The sequence below is a fragment of the Protopterus annectens genome, chromosome 2.part2 (assembly GCF_019279795.1).
Source record: "Protopterus annectens isolate FY-2018-M chromosome 2.part2, PAN1.0, whole genome shotgun sequence".
NCBI lineage: Eukaryota > Metazoa > Chordata > Ceratodontiformes > Protopteridae > Protopterus > Protopterus annectens.
This window is the reverse complement of record NC_056730.1, coordinates 851,622,141-851,645,114: the sequence shown is the minus strand read 5'-3', so window position 1 is coordinate 851,645,114 and position 22,974 is coordinate 851,622,141. Positions and strand designations below refer to the sequence as shown.

At 38.8% G+C, this 22,974-nt stretch overlaps 1 protein-coding gene across 2 annotated transcripts in view; it reads left to right on the top strand.

Moving 5' to 3' along the window:
- DAPK1 (death associated protein kinase 1) overlaps nucleotides 1-5,091 on the top strand; it is a 1,440,273-nt gene extending 1,435,182 nt beyond the window's left edge. For both annotated transcript variants that reach the window (XM_044064186.1, XM_044064185.1), the window contains one exon: nucleotides 1,220-5,091. In XM_044064186.1, the coding sequence (XP_043920121.1) occupies nucleotides 1,220-2,458 (1,239 nt within the window). In that variant the 3' untranslated portion in view covers nucleotides 2,459-5,091. The remainder of the gene's footprint in view (nucleotides 1-1,219) is intronic.
- Nucleotides 5,092-22,974: the final 17,883 nt, after the last annotated feature.

Sequence of the window (22,974 nt, the reverse complement as noted above, 5' to 3'; positions counted from 1 at the left end):
GGGTTGCCAGATTTCAGACGGGCCAGATAGGGACAAAAAAAAAAAAAAAAAGGTATCGCAGTTCCACATTAAACACAAGTAGCTCTGTGTTTGGCCTGCATGCCAGTATACAAGCCTATCAAAAAAAATCGCAAAACAAATTAGAGGCTATTTCGCCGGGATTTTGACCGGCAGAGCGGGACTCAGGATCGGGCTGCTGATCCCGGGACAGTCCCGCTCAAATAGGGATGTCTGGCAACCCTGATTACAGGCACCGCTCTCCAAGCTATTGTATTAGCCAAAGTGCAGCTGTTCTTTTCAGTAGAATCCAAGTTTAAAACAAAGTAGAAACCATACTGTTAACAGTCATTTTGCATCCACACCTAGTTACCCTCTGGTACAGACATGTTTCTTTCCTGAATACTGCTGTTAAATATAAGGTGTTATTATACTGGACTGGGATACTATATGGTAATTTTGTAATTACTTGATTGTATCCCAGATGAATGGCTTATAATGTGTGAACATACCTCTCAACATCTTTGTACAGAAATTCTAGACAAAGCCAAATATAATGGGGGAACAAAGGCAAACAATTACGTACAAATTTTAGGTGTTGTACTTGTAAACTTTGAAAGTTGATAGAATAACAGGTTTGGTATTAGCACGCATTTTCTGAAGGGTACAAAGTCTGAAACCAAAATATCTGTCATTATTCAGTCCGTAATGATTTGCTAGAAAACCACAAATTTTATATGAAACACACCAAAAATATAAAACAGAAATCTGGACATTCTGTGGAAATTTGACAGCTGAGTGGGCATGTATGTGAATGTTCTTGAAGGGCTGAAGGAGGTGTAACATATAATTTTTGGGTCCGTAAATGAAGTTGCTGCTGTACTTTCTGACTGGTCTTTCTCAAGTGTTATGGCCTGGTTATAAACATATCTTCTTGTATCTCCGGTCTAGGCCTTGACAGAAAAAACCTAGCTGGACTAGCCCATCTACCTAGTTAAGAAGTGTGTAATTAAAAATGCACATTCGTGAGTGACTGTGTAAATATGATCTAAACAGTAGAAGAAAACTAGTTTTAGGTGAATAGCTTGCATTTATCAATTAATTATAGACAAACTCTTAAAGAGGCAAGTAAAATTTGCTTAAAGTTTCATTTCAGGAGAAAGTGTTTCCATATATATTTTTTAATGTGTGTATTTAACATGTCATTTTTTTTTCTAAACAGATAAATATACTGCAGAGTGAGACTGTGCAAGATGTTTTACTGTTGGAACCCAGGTGGCTGTGCTCAAGTGTTCTTGGAAAGCTATTGTCCATAGAAAATCCTAAAGCATTACACCACTACAGAGGTCGCTACACAATTGAAGATGTACAGCGGCTTGTATCAGACAGTGATGTAGAAGAACTGGTACAGGTTTTGGATGCAATGGACATCTGTGCCAGAGATCTGATTGCAGGGACAATGGTAGACATTCCTGCATTAATCAAAGCAGACAATCTTCATAGATCTTGGACAGATGAAGAGGAAGAAATGTTGATTTATGGAGGTGTTAGAATTGTTCCTGTGGAACACCTTACCCCATTTCCTTGCGGGATTTTTCATAAAGTCCAAGTTAACCTGTGTAGATGGATTCATCAGCAAACTCCAGAGGGAGAATCAGATTTGAGGTTATGGATGAATGGTGGAAAAGTCACCAGCATGGGTTCAGAGGCTTTAGTGTTGCTGGTCAACAATGGTCAGGGAATTGAAGTCCAAGTAAGAGGACTGGAAACTGAAAAGATTAAGTGTTGTGTGCTGATTGATTCAATATGCAGTGTCATTGATAACTTAATGGCAGCTGTCTTGCCTGGTCTTCTGACTGTGAAACATTACCTAAGTCCTCAGCAGCTCCGAGAACACCATGAGCCGGTAATGATCTACCATCCTAGGGACTTCTTCAGGGCACAAGCACAAAAGGAAGCTGCTCTGACCAACACAATGGCAGGGTACAAGGAGAGCTTCAGCAGCATTCTCTGTTTTGGTTCTCTAGATGTGTATTCACAAGGAAGCCTAGGCATGGATATTCATGCATCAGAACTGTGTCTGCTTGCAAGAAGGAAACTTAGTCGCCTTCTTGACCCTCAAGAACCAATGGGGAAAGATTGGTGCCTTTTGGCTATGAATTTGGGTCTCACTGATTTTGTTGCAAAGCACAACACCAACAATGGAACTCATAATGACACCAAACAATTCCCAAGTCCAACTAATGCTCTGTTATTGGAATGGATCAAGTCCCCAGAAAGTAATGTTGGAGTTTTAATAGTCCGTTTGAGGGAACTAGGTCGCAGGGATGCGGCAGACTTTCTTTTGAAAGCATCTCCTGTTTTTAAAGTCAACTTAGATGTCATTAGTCAGGATAGGCATGTGACAGACTGCAATGGAGGAACATCTTTTAATTCAATCAGTTCAGTTGTGTCAAGGTGAGCAATCTGGAAAATGTATGCAAGGCACAACCAGTAAGAAACCGCTTTGATTGCAGAATTTCACCGAAGACAGACTATGTTAGGTTTATATGCATTTATTTTTTTATATTTCTACATGGCAAAGCTGTTCGTTTTTAACATTTTAAATTATGTCTTAAATGTGAATATAAGCAGTATGTTTCAATGATGAGTGGCTGTAAAGTTATTGAAGTACTGGCTGCAGCCCATCTCAGCAGTCACATTCCACTTTTTATGTGTGGTTTTCTTTTCTAATGTGGTTATTAAGATGCATGTGCACATATTATAGAACATAACATTTTTTTGTGAAACAAAATGGGGTATCTAGCCTACTCCATTCATCTTCTGAATATTTTTATTCAGTTTAAAAGTGTTACATAAGCCAATTGAAATAAACTACATATTTAGCATATAATGCTGCACTACCAGTGAAAAATGGTTGTGAGTGCCTTTGCAGAAGAGGTGGTGTTGAATTCAGCTTACATGTTTAAAATTATGGTTAACATATTCCTCTACCTCTGGAGCAATGGAGCTGAGTTAATGAGTGTTGTAATTTCTTGAACTGCATCATATAGTGCAAATTTAAACCGTGTTTGCTTTATATTTGTACAAAATTATGTAATTGTCCAACAAAATGAAATTTCCACTAGTGTTTATTACCAGAAAGTGCATTCTGGCAATATTTTTGTACACAAAATTAGATTTGCTAATGAAAATGTTTCTTTTTTAAGTATAGTGGTGACATGTTTTCTTTATAACCTGGCACATCATTAGTTGTATTTCAGTTCAGCAATTGCAAGAAGACTCCAGTCATTACCTCAGTGGATCTGAAACCTCTTCTGTCAAGCTGCATGATTAACACCATCATAAAGAAGAGATCGGTAATGCTGAATTTTGGATTTTCATAGAGCAAAGGTGGCTGGCCATCTTTAGTCAAATAAGGATCTGTGCATCTTATGTACATACTGAACATCTTAGAGTTTTTTGTTTGGTTTCTTATTCAGTCAGTTAACAACTTTAGACACACCTTTGAGAACCCCTTTGTGTTATCCTACTAAATCACATCATGAATAGTAAATAATAAAATGGCCTGTGAAGTCAAAAATGTAACCGAATCTCTTTGATTATTTCTAGATTTGAAAGGTTTCCTGCCTACTAAAGGGAAGTATTGGATTACTTTGCTCTTTAAAGTTGGAATTGACCAATTCTCAGACAGATTTGCCAATAAATGACTGTTAAATATTTATTTTTCAGCAGTCAGTGCAAGTTTTCTGATTGATCTAAGCCCATTCTAAGAAAAAAAGAAAAGAAAAAGTAACTAAAAAACGGTGGCACAAGCATATGTTGTATGTATTATCACTTCTGAATTTTGACCTCTTTATTAAACCCATAAAAAACAAATCCAGACCATTCTGTATTTGATCGCTTCATGTTATTAGCCACTTGAAGGATAGCATTTACATTGAAATGATGAGTAGAAGGAATCGTAGGTCAATCAGATGAAAGCTACTTTAAAAAGAATGTAATGTACTGCACTTTATTATAAGCATGAAACTTGTGAATTTGCTGACTAGGATCTGCCTTATACTCCTTGAACATTCCTTAGTACAGGCTTCCATTCCCCTTCAGTTTTTATGAGTGTACCGAAATGTGCAAAATTAAATGCTGCAGAGCCATAAGAGGTAAGCTTTTCAAAACATGCAGTTGCCCCATAGTCTCAGGTGAGCTGCAATTGTGGCACACCCTGGCTTATGGCACTGTGAACAGGAACATCATTCCCTCACAGCACTTGAAGCAGCTTAGAGCACCATTTTATTGTCTAGCTTGCTGCAGTCCTGGAGCCTGCATTTATGGAACTGGCACTGCAGATATTGTCTCACATTTTCATAGGTCCAGTAAAAGTATTGCAGCTAAGTCAGCTCCAGCTACTGATGATCAGGGACATTTTGAGCAGATACCCAGTAATCCAGCAGAGATTTCAGTAAGTGTTTTAGCTCAGTGTTTGCCGGATGCCACCATTCAAAATGCCAGCCCATGGCTGCTTTATTTTGTATAAAACATTCATTTTTCTCTCGCTGCTTGTTTGATATTCTAGGTGGTACTTTGTCATTATGGAGATGTCTTTTCCTCTAGTCTTATTTTGCAAAACATTTTAAATTTGCTACCAAACTATTTAATAATTTTTGAGCTTTTTAAAATAATTTTCAAAAAAAATAAAATGTATTAAAATTGAGAACCACATTGCCTCACTATTTTAAAGTCATATACAATATGCTTGCATTTGTAAAACAGTATAAATGTTTTCTTTTAATTCACTTGCAGAATTTGATAAACAAAATGGTATAAATGATTGCCATCCTTGCTTTTTTTCCTGCTACGTAGCTTCCTTTATCAAGTGGTCAGATTTTATCACTCTCTTGCTGTTTCAGAAGTTAAAAAGGGAGCAAGGTTACTTGCATTAATTAAAATTGTATGCTAAAAGTTTTATGATGGGGAATATCCCTTTTGTATTTATATTTCTTGTTCTATGAGCATGTTATTTGAATGGTTCATATATAAATACTGGTAAAAACTTTCTCAAATTTTATGTGTAGTAAAGTCAACTTTTTAAATAAATGTGGTTGTTGCATTATTTCATATCAGATTTATAACAAATGAATACTTCTATGCAGTTTTCTTGTTTGATGTGCCATCAATGCAGTCTGCAGATTTTATTTACTTATTTTCATCCTGTAATATTTTTGTTTGGATAAAACTGTTAAGATACAAATAAATGAAAACTGGGCAAATCATGGAGGGACTTTGAGTAGGGAAAGGAAGGGAGAAGACTGGAAGACGTTTTTGCTTTTCTGTAGTATACATGCACTGTATGATTTTTGAGCAGGGCTTCTTCAACTCATTTGCTTTTAACTGTCTTCCTGTAGCCCTTCATTTGCTTTCTAATTGCCTGTTGTCACCGGGGCTGGATCCAACAGTAGGCAACCTAGGCAGCTGTCTAGGGCCCTGTGCTGGCTGTGTGATATGGCTGCAACAGATTAATTTAAAAATAAAACGTAAAAGTTTTCCTGCATACTGCTGCTTTAAGGATAACAAATTCAGAAAAAAAAGTTTCCCTGATTTACTTACATCCTGCTTGGCTTTTCAGCCAATGAGATAAAAGCAAGTATGCATAGCTTTCCCACCTATCCATTTTTTTTTCCAGACTATCTGGAAGTCAAACCAATTGTCTGGTAGTCCAGAAAACACTGTACATACTCTAGTATGCTGTTTCAAAAAAAGAAACAAACTATCAGAGTCTGTTAAATTGGCAGATTTACTGTGCTTTTTTTTTTACAGAAAAACATAGTAAATCAGCAGAAAAACTGCGTAATCAGGAACATGAAAAAGAGGGCATTCATTCTCATCTGATGTGATGATGGTGTCATGAAATGAGCGGAAAGTGGACAGGAGATGTAAGGAGATGGACAGAGTTATGCAAGGTTTGAGGGGTGTGGCCTTGGCCCATTTTTAGCTTGTTGGTGTGTTTTTTTCTGTAAAATTTGAAATGTTTTAAATGAAATCTAAGTCTCTGTGATAATTGTACAAGTGAGGAAGAAAATAGTATGCACATTGCTAGACTTAAGCAGTGTTTATGGTAACTAGTGAAGGATAGCCAAGTAATGGGATACTGTTATGATTGGTGGGGCCTGATTCTCTACCCAGCATAGGGTCCTATTGTCTGTGATCTGACCATGGAGATGTATCCTGCAACAATATATGATTATTAGCCATTCAAGTAGGTCAGACCTCTATTGAGTGATGTCAGAGGGGGTGGTTATTCTTGATGGCAAAGAAGAAATAGGGATGTAAAAAATGAGATGTAGGTGTCCTGCAAGCATGTAAGCCCTCCCCCAAAAAATATATATGTTCTTTGTAGTAATATTTTGATTTTTGTATGTTGGTAGTAAAAAGCTGCTGCAGCATTTATATATTGTTTTTGTTTTCCTTTATTCATTGCACTAAAAATGGAATTAATTTATTAATAAACCTGGATTGTGTAATACAGTCCAAACATGTTGCATTTTAATAATATATTTTAATACACTCTTTACATCCCCCAAGGGGTTGACATTTGTCAGGTCATTATTGTCTGCATTATTTGGAGTAGTGATATATAGCATCTATTATGTAGTCATTGCACATATTACTGTGATGTAATCTTTTCTGCAAGATCAGATTGCAGAGGATTTCTGCATTTAGATAATAACTGTTACTCTGGCAGTGGGAGCAGAGGACTAAAGCTGTGACTTGTTAGTGAGCTGCTTCCTATGGCAAAGGTGCAGGGTTTGAATCTTTCCACCTTCATTTACCTACTTTGTAACAGTGAGAAAGTCACTTAATCAGCCTGTGTTTTGGGGCAGTTGAGAATTTGGGCTAGGCTCCTTAATGGTCTCCAGGACTGAATGCCTAGTAAATATGAACTTGCTGTCATTAACTCATTATTTGACAATTTTAGTTTTGGATTTGACTACATGCGCTTATTAATTAAGCACAATGATGCTAGGTTATGTAGACTATTATCTGAAGTTGAGCTTTTAAATGTTGATATCACCCAGGACTTAATTTTTGATCAATGGAAAAAGTTTTATCAAAAGCAATTTAGTTGTTGTTGTTGTGTCTTTCGGCTTTTCCCAGTTAGGGGTCGCCACAGCGGAAATCCGGTCCCGATGCACAACCTTCAACGAAGGTACACCCATTCGTGTATGTCTTCACGCAGAAGACGCTCTAGCTGAGAATCGAACGGGACAGCGTCTTACTGTGAGGCGACAATGCTACCGCAGCACCACCACCGCGGGTTCAATTTAGTATTCTTAATAAACACAGTGGTACTTTATTTAAGAGAAAAGAGAAGAAAATTGAAAGGGATGTTTCCCAGTATAGTAGAAAGAACGCCTATATATGGAAAGAATATAAAATGGAAATGCTAGTGGCAGGGAATAGAGCATTAATGACCATAGCCATCTTGGATTTTAGACGTGATAATTCTCAAAGCAAGTGGTATAATTATGCAAATTTTGGGGGGGAATAACTAAAGGCATGCCCAGACCAAAGAAGTTTATTGGGACTCGGGTAAGGGAGCAGGGCAGTCCCAATATCAAGGGGGAGTACATCGAGCATATTACCCCAAGAAAAATGTGAGATTTTATTCATAAATGAAGTAGTTTATAGTTACAAAACTTTTAGCATTTTCAACTACACTGGGTGTGAAATGACAAAGGATTATTTCTCCCTGTTATCTAAAGGGCTGAAATGTATACCTACTACACATTTTGATTTCGTAGACACATTGATTGAGATGAAACTTTTTATTAGAAAACAAAACCTGGCTATTCAATTTAAAGATAAGCTCCAGGAGATTCAGGCATCTACTATTAAGAAAAAGAGCACCTACAACTCTCCTTTACACCTTTCTTTACAAACCTTTGATAAGATAGTCACAGAGGGCATATAGAAGGCTTATGAAGCTGTAAAAGGGAAAAAGAGAAAGGTATACAATTTGAGTGCATCTGAAAAGGGAGATTTTTCAGAAATTAAGTCAAGACACAGATATAAGAGTTATGAAACCCGACAAGGGAGGGGGTATTCTGCTGTACAACCAAATAGATTACTTACATTTTAAATAATTGGAAGTATATAAGCCTATGTCATAGGTTCATAGATTCATAGATTAGTACTAAGCTAACTGCCGTTGCGAGACGTTTAAACCTATCCAGTTATGCCCTGAGAGACTCAAACCCTGCACCTTGTGTTTGTAACACCACTAGGCCACCCTCCCAACCCTAAATGAGATGCATATAGCCTACAGACATGTAGATTTGGAGTTGGAAGAATACTTGCTAGATCAGAGGATTGCTATGGATACATACAATTTCCTTAAAGTTATGAGCCCCCTACCCCTACATAACCCCCTTTCCAACCAGTAGTTGCAGGGAGTAAGTCTAAAAGATCTCCCTTTGGAGTCATTATAGATAATTGGCTTAAGCATTCCTACAACATTCATTATCTTTGAAAAGACTCCTGGGCTTTTTTAGGTAGAATTAAAAGTGAACTTTAGGAGAAGGATTTATTATTTTTAACCAGTGATGTTGTTGACTTGTTCAATTCCATACCTAAGGATGTAGGATTGGAACTTTTCCATGAATTTATGGTCATATATTCTACAATGGACAGTGATAAGTTGCAAATGTTGTTGGAATTTATAACTACCATCCTAGATAACAATTTCATCTATTTTGAGGGGGAGCACTTCAAGCAAATCAGAGGTGTTGCTATGGGGGCATCTTGTGCCCCCCCATATTTCCTAATCTTGTTTTGACTGAGTGGGAACACAGACATGTATTCAACAGTCCTTTTTCAAGTAAACTGAAACTTTATGTCCAGTTTTTGGACGACCTGTTTGTTCTATGGAAGGGAGATAAAAAGGAGGTTGAAAAGTTTGTAGCATATTTGAATAGTGTTTGCCCTTACTTTAAGTTCACCCACTCATATAGTGAGAAAGGTATATCCTACTTAGACACTTACATATCCCACACAGAGAATGGGTTTAAATCTAACATCTACCGCAAACCCACTTTTAGCAACTCGTACTTAGAGTACAACAGTTGCCACCCTCTATCACAGAAAAAGAGCATACTTAATGGACAGGGTATTAGGGTGGCCAGAATGACATCTGAATATACTGATGTTGTCAATTAATTAAAAGTTGTTGGGAATGTGTTTCTAGAAAGAGGATATCCAGCCCATTTAGTGGATGACATTGTTTGCTATGTCTTATCACAGTGGGGGTTACAGTACAAACCACTGTTGGGGGTTGGACTGACATTTGAGGGTGAACATTTGAATGAAAGTGTGCTTTCTGGAGCTATGGTGCTCAAGTTCAGTCCTTACCTGTCAGTGATTTAAGAAGTGGTGTCAAAAAATCAGAATGTCGTTGGGGTGATAGGAACATTTACAATTTATTAGGAATGTCACTGACTTTTGTGTATAAGACAGGAGTTAATCTCAAGAGTAGTTTTGAGAATTTTAAACCACTCAGTTGAAAGAGAGGCCCCCAAGGTACAAGAAAATGTGGTTCATGTAACCAGTGTGGGTTTATTTGTGAGAATTTGGATGTACAGTTTGCCAACACAAATAGGACTAAAATTAAGTTTCAGAAAGGGAACTGTAATACACATACTGTTGTATATTTAGCTTTGTGTCCCACATGCCTAGCATTTTATGTTGGAAAAACTGAAAGACCTTTAAAGAATAGCATCTACGAGCATATGTACATTAGGAAGAAGAATACAAATGGTGCCCTATACAGGCACTCAATGAATAATAAAACTTGTCACACCTTTAAATTTGCTATTCAAGAAAAAGTATTTGTTAATCCTATGGGTGGTAACACTAAGCTCTTTTTAGAAGAGAAAGAAGTGGTCTGGCAGTTGAAGTTTAATGCCAGTAATCCCCCAGGTATTAACTATTCCATCCCCCTCAAACCTATTTTAGAACTTAGACCCTGAGTGATATAACATAAGAAAACATTTCATATAGCACTTCGTAATACATATTTTTTACTACACACCTTTTCAAACACAGCTTTTACATGTATTTTAATGTGTATTTTAACATGCAGTTGTTAATGTATGTTTTTCTTCTATTGAAAAATGATTTTTTTATTATATTACTTTGGTACAAGTTACTTATGTTGTGATGTATCTATTTCTTTAAGTAGTTAGAGTTCATAATTACTACATCACTTCCTTTTACCTTATTTTGACATCTATATAAGCACTTGAAAAGCTATTTTATTGTTGAATCCGATGAAGTCCTGTTAAACAGGATGAGTGTGCTCATTCCTTTTGCACTACAAATAAAATAAGTCTTTACTTGATTTTTCTTCATGGTATTTTGGGAGTCTTTCTGGCCTAGGACCATCTTAGCCAGTTTTGCAGTGGTAGTATTTGTAAACCTGCTGTAATTTGTCAACCATCATCTAATATATAACTGACCTAATTAAAAAATATGATAATATCACCAGCACAGCATGGTTTTGATACATCATAGACCATTTATTTTTCAAAACTGCCAGGCACTCATTTGTAGATGCACTGAAATGTAAAGTTGCTTGCCACTCACAGTAATATTTATCTTTAAGGTGGAATTATTCAGATGACTTTTACTTCCACAGCGATTGTTCATATTGTTTTACCATGTATTATTTTGTGATTAACATGTATTATGCTCTCCTAAATAGTCTTCTATGTAAACTTTGTTACACATGGGTAGAACATGTGCTAGTGATCAATATAAAATTGCAATGGAGCACTGCAGAGGTATCAAGCATAAAAATCATTCACTGGATTGCCCCCAAAAATGTAGACACGCATATTTATTGAAACCAAGACACAGCACTTAAAAGCATTAACTTAATCATCGCGTTTTTGTTCTGTACACAGGACTTCATCAGAAAAAAAATCAGCTACTTGCATTACAGACCTATATACCACAAATAGCCCCAATCAATTAATTAATTAGGAACAGTTAACCCCTATCATTACCTTAAAGGAACATCACACAAAAAGTACATGTAGAGTAAATTTTAAGTAAAACCTTATTATTCAAACAAAACTTTCTGTCTAAAACACATTTAAAAATAGAAGTATATAATTATAATAAAAAAACGGAATAAATATACTAAATGTTCAGTACAAGATGCTAAAAAAATCTATAAAAAAGTACAATATGCTTTCAACTTATATAAATGCTGCTTGCTGTGTGCATAAAAACACTTAATGTACTATTTAATATAGTATAATCATTGTAGGGGCCAAGTTACACCGATCCATTTAATTATAAAACCTACAAAATATATACTTAATATAGTAATTTTATCTAAAATATGCTATAAAAACTTTAATAACAATTTTAAAATGTAAACTTACAATGCTTCAAATATGAACAATGACACCATCTAAAGTCGGAAAAGGCTAAAAACAACAAAAAGGAATAATGGACTCCTATAATACCATGACATCCTAAAATGTAAACAATTAATTCATATTTGAAGTATTATAAGCTTATGCTTTAAAATTGTTTAAAATTTATTATAGTATGTTTTAGAAACTGCGGTGATCTTGTTAAAGTGTTTGTGATAAAGTCTAGGAAATTTCAGTATGATTTAACACATTGGTCAACTCCTTCCTCAGTGCCTAACATCTTTTTTCCTGTTAGTGTTTTTTCTTGGGCACTGTATCTATGTAGTTTGTGTCCATATGCCCAAGTCCTTAAATGAATCTACAGTTTCAATCGCTGTGTGCTGTAATAAATATTCATCTTTCAGTTTATGCCTCCCAAATCTCATATGCTTAGTTTTTGATGTATTTATCAGCATATTATTCTATTCTGCCCAAATGGTCAATTTAGTCAAGTTCTTTTGCAGACATGCCTTATCTGTAACACATATAATCAGTTTACCTAATTTCAGGTCATCTACATATAGACATTAGAACACCTCAGATGAAAAAGGTCTGAAAGATACAGTCTAAACAAGTAAGGGCCTAGGACAGAGCTCTGTGTGATACCCTGACGTAACAAAGAATTTCACTTGTCTAATTGCTGTATGATACTTGTCATGCCCTATTTGTAAGCTATGCAGCTATCCATCTTATTAGGAGTACATTGATACCTAGTTGTACTAATTTATTGATCAGTGTTTTGTGTATGACCCTGTCAAATGCTGAAATTAAATCTATATGCATTATATCACAGCACAATTTTTCATTCATAGCTGTTATATTGTTATAGAACATCATGTTATAGGTGGTAATAGATCTATTTTCAACCTATGCATGCTGATGTACAGTTTCACGTCCCAACCTGTCCAATTCCGACTTTAACTTATCCAATATTATCTTCTGCATTATTTTTCCACAACATGAAAGTAGACTTACGGGTCTCTATGACACTGGGTGTGTCCTACTCCCCGTTCCCTTAAAGACAAGTTTAATAAGCATGTCTCCAATCATAAGGAATCTTCCCATATTATATATAACCTAGTAAGTAATATGGATATAATCGTACTGTAAATTCTTGCTGAAATGTTCTCAGGTCATTATTAGTAATTACATCTCCTCCTTGTGCTTTGTTTAGATCTGGTTTTGAAGTACTTTTTCAGTGTAATCAAATTTGATTCCACTATCTGAGGTTATCTGGCTGTCACTAGGACAACGTATTACCCTCTTTGTGGAGCCAAACTTTTTTTCATATGATTTTGTAAATTTAGTTATATGTTTATTTTTACATTTGTTACCTGGGTTAGTCCAACTGGGACCAGAGAGTCCTTTTTCATTGCTGACCTGAGGAGAAAAGCTCCAGGAAAGTAATTAAAAAAAAAAAAAAGAAAAAGACAAATAACAATTCAAGATGCAAGATCCTTAGTACAAAAACATTGAGAAATATACAATATGAATATATACAAGGCAAAAGTACAATATTTTGAGAATGCAGATAAATATATATATAACCAGTTGTATCTGACAATAAATTTTAGAATCTAAATGCACTTTTATCAATTTGTATGTCTTTACTCCTTCCACGTTATACATCTATAAAAAGCTTTCCTGTTATGCTCAATATCTTTATTTTCTTCAAGATGTTCTTGATCTTGTATTACACTATGCTTAATTTGTTTGTCCAGCTTGTTTATTTCAGTTTTCAAAGTTGTAATTTGACCTCTCCTCCATTTCATATATTTTTTGGCTCTTAGCTTAATTAGTTATTTTATTCTTATGTAAAATTATCCCCCTGACATTATATGCCAAGATCCTGGGCGATCCGTATATTGGGCGACTTCAACTACCCAAACATTGACTGGAAGCACTACTCAAGCCCCAGCACCTTAGCCCAAAGATTCCTGGAAATTATAAACTCAAATGCTATGGAACAACTAGTCACCACTCCCACAAGAGGGGACAACATACTAGACCTGATCATTACCAACATGGGGACCTTATGCTCCACACCAGAAGTATACACCTCACTGGTAAGGTCAGACCATAAATTAATTTCACTGGATATCCACAACCTGACCCCACCCCCAGCCCAGAAAAAAACACAGTGAAAAACTTCTCAAAAGCGGACTTCACACTTCTCAAAACCGAGGTGGAATCCTTCAAGGCCCCCGGGCCAGTGGAAACTATGGCCCAAACCACAGAATCCTATGTAAACGCATTCTATGGACACTTCCAGGAATGCATGGATCATGCTATCCCAAACAAAACCAAGACCCAATCGTCCAAAGGCAGGCTTCCAGTCTGGTGGACCCCAGCCATAAATAAGTTGTACAACAGAAGGAGGAAGCTACTACATGATAGAGCAAAACCCTAAAAGGGAAGGCATCTCTGATCAGTACTAGCAAAAAATTACGATCCCTCATAAAATCCTCCAAAGCCAGCTTCGAGAGAAGAATTGCACAGGACACTAAAGACAATCACAAGGCTTTCTTTAGCTATGTTAGGAACCTGGGATGCAACTCTCAGATATGCTCAGAGTTGATTCTAAATGACAAAAAATACACTGAACCCACAGACATTGCCAACATCCTGGCAGACAGGTTCAGTGCAAACTTCCCTCCCTTCCCCCCAAAAGAGCAAATATCTATCCCAGCAGAGTGCAGCCTCCCTAACATCTCAGATGCTCAGGTGAAAGCCGCCCTCTCCAAAGCAAAAAATACTGCTCAATGGGACCAGACGGTGTCCTGGGTTGCGTCCTACATGGACTCCAAGAAGAACTAAACCCTCAAGTAAAACTGCTGTACAATCTCAGCCTCACTACAGGATATGTACCCAAAGAATGGCGTACAGCAACAGTGGTCCCACTCCACAAAGGTGGTGCCTCAATGGACCCTGATAACTATTGCCCCATAAGCCTGACTAGCCTTATCAGTAAGGCAATGGAGAGGATCATCATGGAACTCATAAACAAAGACATTGGGGACCTACAGACACTAGATCCTACCCAGTTCGGCTTTGTCAAGGGCAGATCCTGCCTCTTGAATCTGGTCGACTTTTTCAAAACAGTCACCAAGGCCATAGATGAAGGGAAGGTAGTCCACACAGCCTATCTGGACCTCGCAGAGGCATTTGACACAATACCCCACTCAAGCATCATAGATAAGCTATCCAGCTTAAATATAAACCCCTATGTCACAAGATGGGTTGCTAACTGGCTCAAACACAGAACCCACAGAGTCAGAATTGCCGGAGCTATGTCAGACTTGAAACCGGTTACAAGTGGTGTCCCACAAGGCTCCGTCCTGGGACCTCTCTTGTTCGGCATATACATTTCTGAGGTACAGGCCAACACGGGAGGACTATGGCTGACCAAGTTCGCAGATGACTGCAAACTGGGTGCCATAATTGACTCTCCAGCTGACACGAACATCCTCCAAAAAGGTCTCACAGAGATGGATAACTGGTGCCAGAGCCATGGCCTAAAGCTAAATGCCAAAAAGTGTATAGTCATACCCTTTGGCAAAAACAAAGTGCCCGCTTTACCAGAAAGGCTCATCCAGACTCTACTACACTTTGCTGTGAAGGAAAGGTTAGTTTGCTTTTATTTTTTGTATTACTGTATTGCCTTTCTATATTTTGAATACTGTAGTTTGTTTTCTTTACCTTGTGTTTTGCTTGCATTCTGTTTTAACAGCATATTAAAACTTCAAAAGAGACCACAGCTCTCTCTGTTCTGAGTCAGGCAGAATTTTTTCCCACCCATTTAAGTTGTCTTGTTAAATACCACTGTCTTTCTAGTTGCCCACCTCTTATGTTAATCTGACCATATATCTCATTTCTCTCTACTTTCACTGGCTTATGTGAGTAATCACAAAATCATCATTTTGAAATCCCACCCTTCAATTATTTAAATTTATTGGCCATCCTACAGTATTTCATAGTACCAAAATACAAAAGTGACCACCCTTTCAATCCATCTTGCTGTTTTAAAAATAGTAACTCTCCACTAAACCTTAACTTTTTAAACAGGTAAAACTCAAGTTACCTACTTTCACATCTAACTTCTCTAGTGCACACTGCAGAGTGCATTCTTTTCAATCTTACCTTTAAGCATCCCTGTGACTAGCACTTTCTCTAATACCTGCTGGAAAGCACTAGGAAGCCTTAAACTCATACAAACACTGAACTCTCCTCGTTAACAAGGAGAAATTAATAGTAGGCACTAAACAGCCTATAATTGCAAAGTACCTTGCTAAGGAAACAGCTCCTATACTTTACAAAGAAAAAAAAAAGCCCCAAACCAGGCATGTCCAAGGGTCAGCTTCCGGTGATTTCTCCTGTCCACCTGGTGAATCTGGGCATACTGGGGCAATGCAGCAATTGCCTCATGTACACAGACAACCCTCTCCTCCTACCACCCAACACTACAACCTGTGGGAGATGCACTTACATAGCCAAAATGGAAGCAAAGCTCTCTCCACCCAAGATTGTGCTAAACAGTCAAGAGGAGAAGGTTAACACCCACACTACACCTCAAGCAACACATAGCCCTTCTAAACCCGCACCACCAACACCCACATATAGCAACACTAAATCCACATATGCAGAGGCCCTTAACTGTAGCCTGCCCAAGCAACAAAGACCTCTAAAGCTGAAACGCAAACACCAATTACAACCAATGTGTCACATAGTTCACAACACCAGTGTGCCACCCAGCAACAGCCCCTAAGGCAAGACAATGTACCTAACACTTTAGTCATAGGTGACTGTATAGTTCTGCACACTGATGTCCCTCTCACCAGGTTGAATAAGGAGAAAATTACAGTCAGCTGCCTGTTGGGTGCCAGGATCCGCCACATAACGCATGCACTCAAGTCACTCCACAACAAGTACAAATATGATTCTGTCATTGTCCATGTTGGAGTGAATGACTTGAGACGTACCTCCCTGGACTACATGAAAAGAGACATGGAAGAGCTCTCAGATCATGTGGCCCAGGCAGGTATGACCCTAGCCCTGAGTAGCATCCTGCCTTCGCCCAGAATGATACCACAATATAAGGATAAAATGATTGACTTCAACAATTGGCTAAGCTTATGGAGCCATTCAAAGGGGATCCAGTATCCGTCTGCCTGGGATGACATGATTGACCGACCACGATGCTTTGCCAGAGATGGTCTGCACCTGTCGCCCCTGGGATTCAGGTTACTGGCTAAGGCTCTTGCCACCCCTATAGTGCCTTTTTTAGGCAAACTTCAAAGGACAAAACCACCACCGTAACAGGTACAAGCACGCAAAATCTGAAGGTAATGCTACTCAATGCTAGAAGTCTAAACCTCAAAATGCACTCTCTCGAGGCACTCCTAAAAATGGAGAACATCGATATCTGTGCAGTAACTGAGACCTGGTTCAAGGCTCCAGAGAGCACCCCTGCAATACCAGGCTACAACTCTTACCACACTTTTCGGCCACCAAACCAGGACCAAAACACTAAAGGTGGAGGAGTGTCAATATTCACCAAGGATATTCACACCACCAGGCTAGTTGGCCAACACAATGTGTCTGAAATTCTCCAAGTGCAACTAACACTAGGTAAGACTGCAATCCAAATTGTAGCTTGCTACAGATCCCCCACCGTACCCCAAGATTCTCACTACACCTTTCTAAACATACTGGAAAATATTAAGATAGAACCAAACACCCTAATACTGGGTGATTTTAACTACCCTGCCATTAACTGGGAAAACTACTCATGTCCCAACACCTTTGCGCAGTGGCTCTTAGAATTCATAAATTCCAACGCCCTGGATCAACTAATCCATAGTCCCACCAGGGGCTCCAATATCCTAGACCTGGTCATTACCAACATGGGAAATCAGTGCTCCATACCTATGGTCACCCCCTCGTTAGTCAGGTCTGACCATAAGCTAATCACCCTTAACATCCACATCCCACCCCCACCCCCAGTAAAGAAACCACCATAAAAAACTTGTCCAAAGCCAACTTCATGCTACTCAAGTCAGAAGTGACAAACTTCATGACACCCATGCAGATGGGAACTGAAAGTTCAACTGCTGAATCCTACACTAAGGCACTGTACGAGCACATCCACTCATGCATGAATCGTGCCATCCCAAATAGAACCAAAATGCTCTCATCCAAAAAAAGGAAGCCAATCTGGTGGTCCCCTGCCATAAACAAACTTTACAACAAAAGGAAGAAACTTTTGCAGAAAAGAGGAAAATCCCAGGATGCAAAAAACTCCCTTACTAGCCTCAGTAAGAAACTGAAATGCCTCATAAAATCCTCCAAAGCTAGTTACGAAAATAAAATTGCCAAAGATTCCAAAGACAACCACAAAGCATTCTATAACTATGTCAAGAATCTTAGTGGCAATGCTCAGATCTGCTCTGAGCTAAAACAGAATGGCATTAAATATACTGATCCGAAGGATATTGCCAATATCCTGGCAGGTCGATTCAGTGCCAACTTCACTCCCCTCTCACCCCCTAAATGGCCCATCTCAATACCGGAAGATTGCCAAATTCTAGTAATAACGGCCACACAGGTACAAAACGCACTCTCTAAAGCCAAGAATACAGCATCCATGGGACCAGATGACATCCCGGGCTGTGTACTACATGAACTACAATATGAACTGGCACCTCTCCTAAGTGTCATGTTTAATCATAGCCTCACCTCAGGTTTCGTGCCCACTGAGTGGCGCAGAGCTACAGTTATCCCAATCCACAAGGGGGGATCCACCTTGGATCCCGGAAACTACCGTCCCATCAGTCTGACAAGCCTTATCTGCAAGGCCATGGAGCGTATTATCATGGAACTTATAAATAAAGACATTGGCAACCTTCAAACACTGGACCCCACCCAGTTTGGGTTTGTGAAGGGCTGATCTTGTCTCCTGAACCTGATTGACTTCTTTGAATCAGTCTCCAGAGCCATGGACAAGGGTAAGGTGGTCCACACAGCCTATCTAGACCTTGCCAAGGTCTTTGACACCATCCCCCACTCTGGAATCATAGATAAAGTTACTAAGTTGGGCATTAATCCCTATGTCACCCAATGGGTTGCTAAATGGTTTACTGATAGAACCCACACTGTAAAAGTAGCCAACTCCAAATCCAGCTCCAGACAAGTGACAAGTGGAGTACCTCAGCGTTCAGTCCTGGGGCCGCCCTTGTTTGGCATCTACTTCTCTGAAGTACAGGTCAACACTAAGGGACTCTGGCTAACAAAGTTTGCATATGACTGCAAACTGGGAGCCATTATTGAATCCCCAAATGATGTGGATACTCTACAAAGGGCCTTACAGAAACAGGTGCTTGGTGCCAGAGCCATGGGCTCAAGCTCAATGCCAAGAAATGTATTGTTATCCTCCATGGGAAAAAACATGTATCCACGAATTACCATATAGGTGGCAGTACACTAAACACAGAAAGTGTGATAAGAGACTTAGGGACACAGGTGGACAGTGGTCTCACCTTCGATAATCACATTGCCACAACAGTCAGGAAATCCTTCTATGTGGCACACCTCATCACAAAGGGCTTTTCATCCAGAAAAAAGGAGGTCATTGTCCCACTGTACTTATCCCTCATTAGACCCATTATAGAATATAACGCCCCATTTGGTATGTACCTCAAGACATCTGCAACAACTGGAAAGGCCTCAGAAATACCTCACTAAAAGAATCACAGGCCTAAAGCAGATGCCTTACGCTGACCGCCTTAAAAAACTCCAGCTATACTCTGTCGCATATCGTCTACTCAGAGGCGATCTCTGCTTAACATACAAGGCCATGTCAAACCCAGAGCTGTTGGACATGCTACACTTAAAGAAATCCCAATCCCTCAGAGCTACATGCTCCAGGGATCTAAACCTTGTCATCACAATAAACAAAACATGCTGGAGGGATAGGTTCCTGTCCCAGAGACTCCCCAGACTCTGGAATAGATTGCCCATACATGTCAAGCAGAGTGCCTCTTTGGACCTCTTCAAGAGGAACCTTGATGATTGGATGGGAGAAAGGAAATTCACCTCAGGGATCACGTCAGTCGCCCTGCTAGACAGGGGTCCAGGAAAGTAATTAATGTGGGAAGAAATGGCCAGGGAATTGTTATAGCTAGGCTTGTTAGGCCTGATAGCCTAGTACCAACCTATGAACAAATTACCACATAGGTGGTAACCCACTATGTACGGAAGAAGTAATTAGGGACCTTGGGACCCAAGTTGATAGCAATCTCTCCTTTGACAACTACATTGCCAAAGTGGTTAGAAAGGCCTTCTACATAGCCCATCTTATCACGAAAGGATTCACATCTAGATCAAGGAAGGTAATAGTGCCCCTTTATTCATCCCTCATCAGGCCCATCATAGAATACAATGCCCCTTTTGGGATGTACCTTACCCGACACCTGCAGCAACTAGAAAAACCCCAAAAGTACCTCACAAAGAGGATCAAGGGACTCAGACAGATCCCATATACTGCCCGGTTAAAAAAACGCCAGCTCTACTCAGTTGCATACCGCCTACTTTGAGGCGATCTATGCCTGACATACAAAGCTATGTCCAACCCAGAATGCTCCACCTCAGAAAATCTAAATCCCTTAGAACCACACACTCGAGGGACTTGAACCTCAGCACAGAAATAAATAGAACACGCTGGAGGGACAGATTCATAACCCAGAGGCTCCCTTAGCTCTGGAATAGAATCCCAGTCCATGTTAGGCAGAGCACCTCACTGACTCTCTTCAAGAGGAATCTTGATGAGTGGATGGGAGATCGTAGGTTTACCCCAGGGATTACTTTTGTGTCACTACTAGACAGAGGCACAGTAAACTAACCTTAAAAAGGGCACAGCAAACTCAAATCAAAGGGTGGCGAAAGCCAAACACACTCGGGCTAGGCTTATAAATGCCCCAGGGCAGATAGCTTAGTATGAACCTATTATCAGCAATCAGAGATATATCAAATGTTCCGATCTGTAAACTGTTAAATTTTTGACCTGGCAAAAATCCTGCCTAGTGTTTGTCAAATATTGCAAAATATCTGCTGCAAAAATCCTCCCCCTGATCTTGACAAACGTACACCATCCTGTCTGAACACATGCTCAAAACTAGGCTTGGATGATCTACACATTTACACTTTTTAAAACTGGACATTTTTTTCCATGTAGGTGTTTACCCAAAAAATATTTTCATTCACAGTGACTTCACTATCCTTTCTATATGTAATTTGTGAAAAATACATCTTAACACCAGTACAAGCTCAACTATCCAAGATGGCTGTAAGTTCCCTACTTATATTTAGAGAATCCTTGTGGATGTGGTCATTTGTACTGACATGAATAAAAACAAATCCGTGCTTCCTTACATTAAAGTGTTCCTAGGCTTGTCTCATCTTCCATTTTTGCTCCTGGCAACCGTAACACTATTTGATGTTCATTATCTTCTCTGCAAATGTAAGTATCAGTTCCAATAATAATAGATTCACCAATTACAAGGATATCTTTTCTGACCAGATCTGAAGAATTTTCCAACTTCTAATACAATAATTATCTGCTCTATCAGTTGTTACTAAGGAATGATTTTCAGTCACTATTAGTCTTATTAATCTTACTGCTTTCATTGCAAGCATACAATTCTCATCCAGATGGCTTTCATTGCAAGCATACAATTCTCATCCAGATGGCTTTGTACATCCACAGCTTGAGCCATGTAGTCAGCATCTGTCTTTCTCTTTTTTTCTTCCCAGAGTGTGTGCCCCGGTGCCCTGGGGAGCTGTGGCTTCCTCACAGGGGCGCCGCGAAATAAAAAGCTTAGCCGCAAAATAAACCACAAACTAATAAGCTTAGTTACTAAGCTTAATAGTCTGCAGTTTATTTTGCAGCCGAGTTACACAATTAAGTTCACCTCTTGCAAATACTGAACAGTTTTACATATTTGTGACCCTCTTTGGTTGGTTCCTTATATAGGACCATTTATCCCCTTACACTAATCAATAAGAATTATGTGACGGACTACTGATGCTTCAAATGGAAATGTCATCGATCAGTACAGACTATCATAAACAACGTCGCATGATGTGTCTTTCTCCTCCCTGCTAACTGCTCAGATATAATCTGCCTGCATTCTAAAAAGCAGCACTCGGTTAGGTTTTTTTACCAATCCCTTCTTCTCTTTCGGTCTGAGGAACTATTTGTGTGGATGGAACCACTGCTTATGACTAGAAGGAGCAACACACCTGGATTAGGAATGCCTCCTAGGACTGATGAGCAGCAGTACGCCGTCGAGGGTATTGTGAGTAGTCAGTCACACACTGGGATTGTAACGGCAATGGTGTAGCAGGGCTCGAGTTCCTTTAGTTCATGTTATGTTTTGCATTGGCCACCATGGCTAGGCGGATGTATCTGACTGCAGTCGAGGTGAGTGGTCAGTGAGCAAGTTCTGTTTTCAATTAATCACTGGGGGAAAATAAAATGCAGGCAACATCTTAATGGGTGATGCAATGACCAAATCTCCTGCAGTTTTATTCTTTAAGTGAATGTAACATTTTATGCTGCAGACAAAAGGTAAAGAAGAAAATAGGAAAGGCTTGTATGATCACACAAAGTTAAATAAAATACAACTGGGATGAAGAACAGGAAATAAGACATGCATGTGCTGAGATTGGAATGACTGCGAATACTGAAAGTCGTCTTACAGTGGTACGCTGACCGTAATTGTAGCTGTTCTTAGTACCTTTTTTATTTAATGTAGTTGGGATGATTGAAATCCGCACCATGATGTGATTTAATTGAGTGAGGTGATGCTGAATATGCATTGATTTTTCTTCCCCCGACTGGTGCCTAAATATCACAATAGTACTGCTTTTGTGGATGTTAAGGTATTGAGGTAGTGTGCATTGGAAATAGTTTCATTTTCTCCAGAAACTGAGAGACGTATTTTTTTTTTTTTTTTTGGCTGAAGTAAGCTGATTCTTTACTAATTGAAGTGTGGTATGGATCATGGATTTGGTGCAGTAACCTGAATGTTTGTTAGTGAGGAATATGTCGTTATCAGTAATAGCTTAAATTTATTTATTTATTTTATTCCATTTTTCACTAATTTAGAAATAAAAGAGAAAAATATGTATCTCGTATGGGACTCAGGATCGGGCTGCTGATCCTGGGACAGTCCCGCTCAAATAGAGATGTCTGGCAACCCTGATTACAGGTACTGTTCTCCAAGCCATTGTATTAGCCAAAGTGTTGCTGTTCTTTTCAGTAGAATCCAAGTTTACAACAAAGTAGAAATCATTTTCCTTACATTACTGTTAACAGACACTTTGCATCCACACTTAGTTATCCTCTGGTACAGACATGTTTCTTTCTTGAATACTGCTGTTAAATATAATGTGTTATTATACTGGACTGGCATACTATATGGTAATTTTGTAATTACTTGAT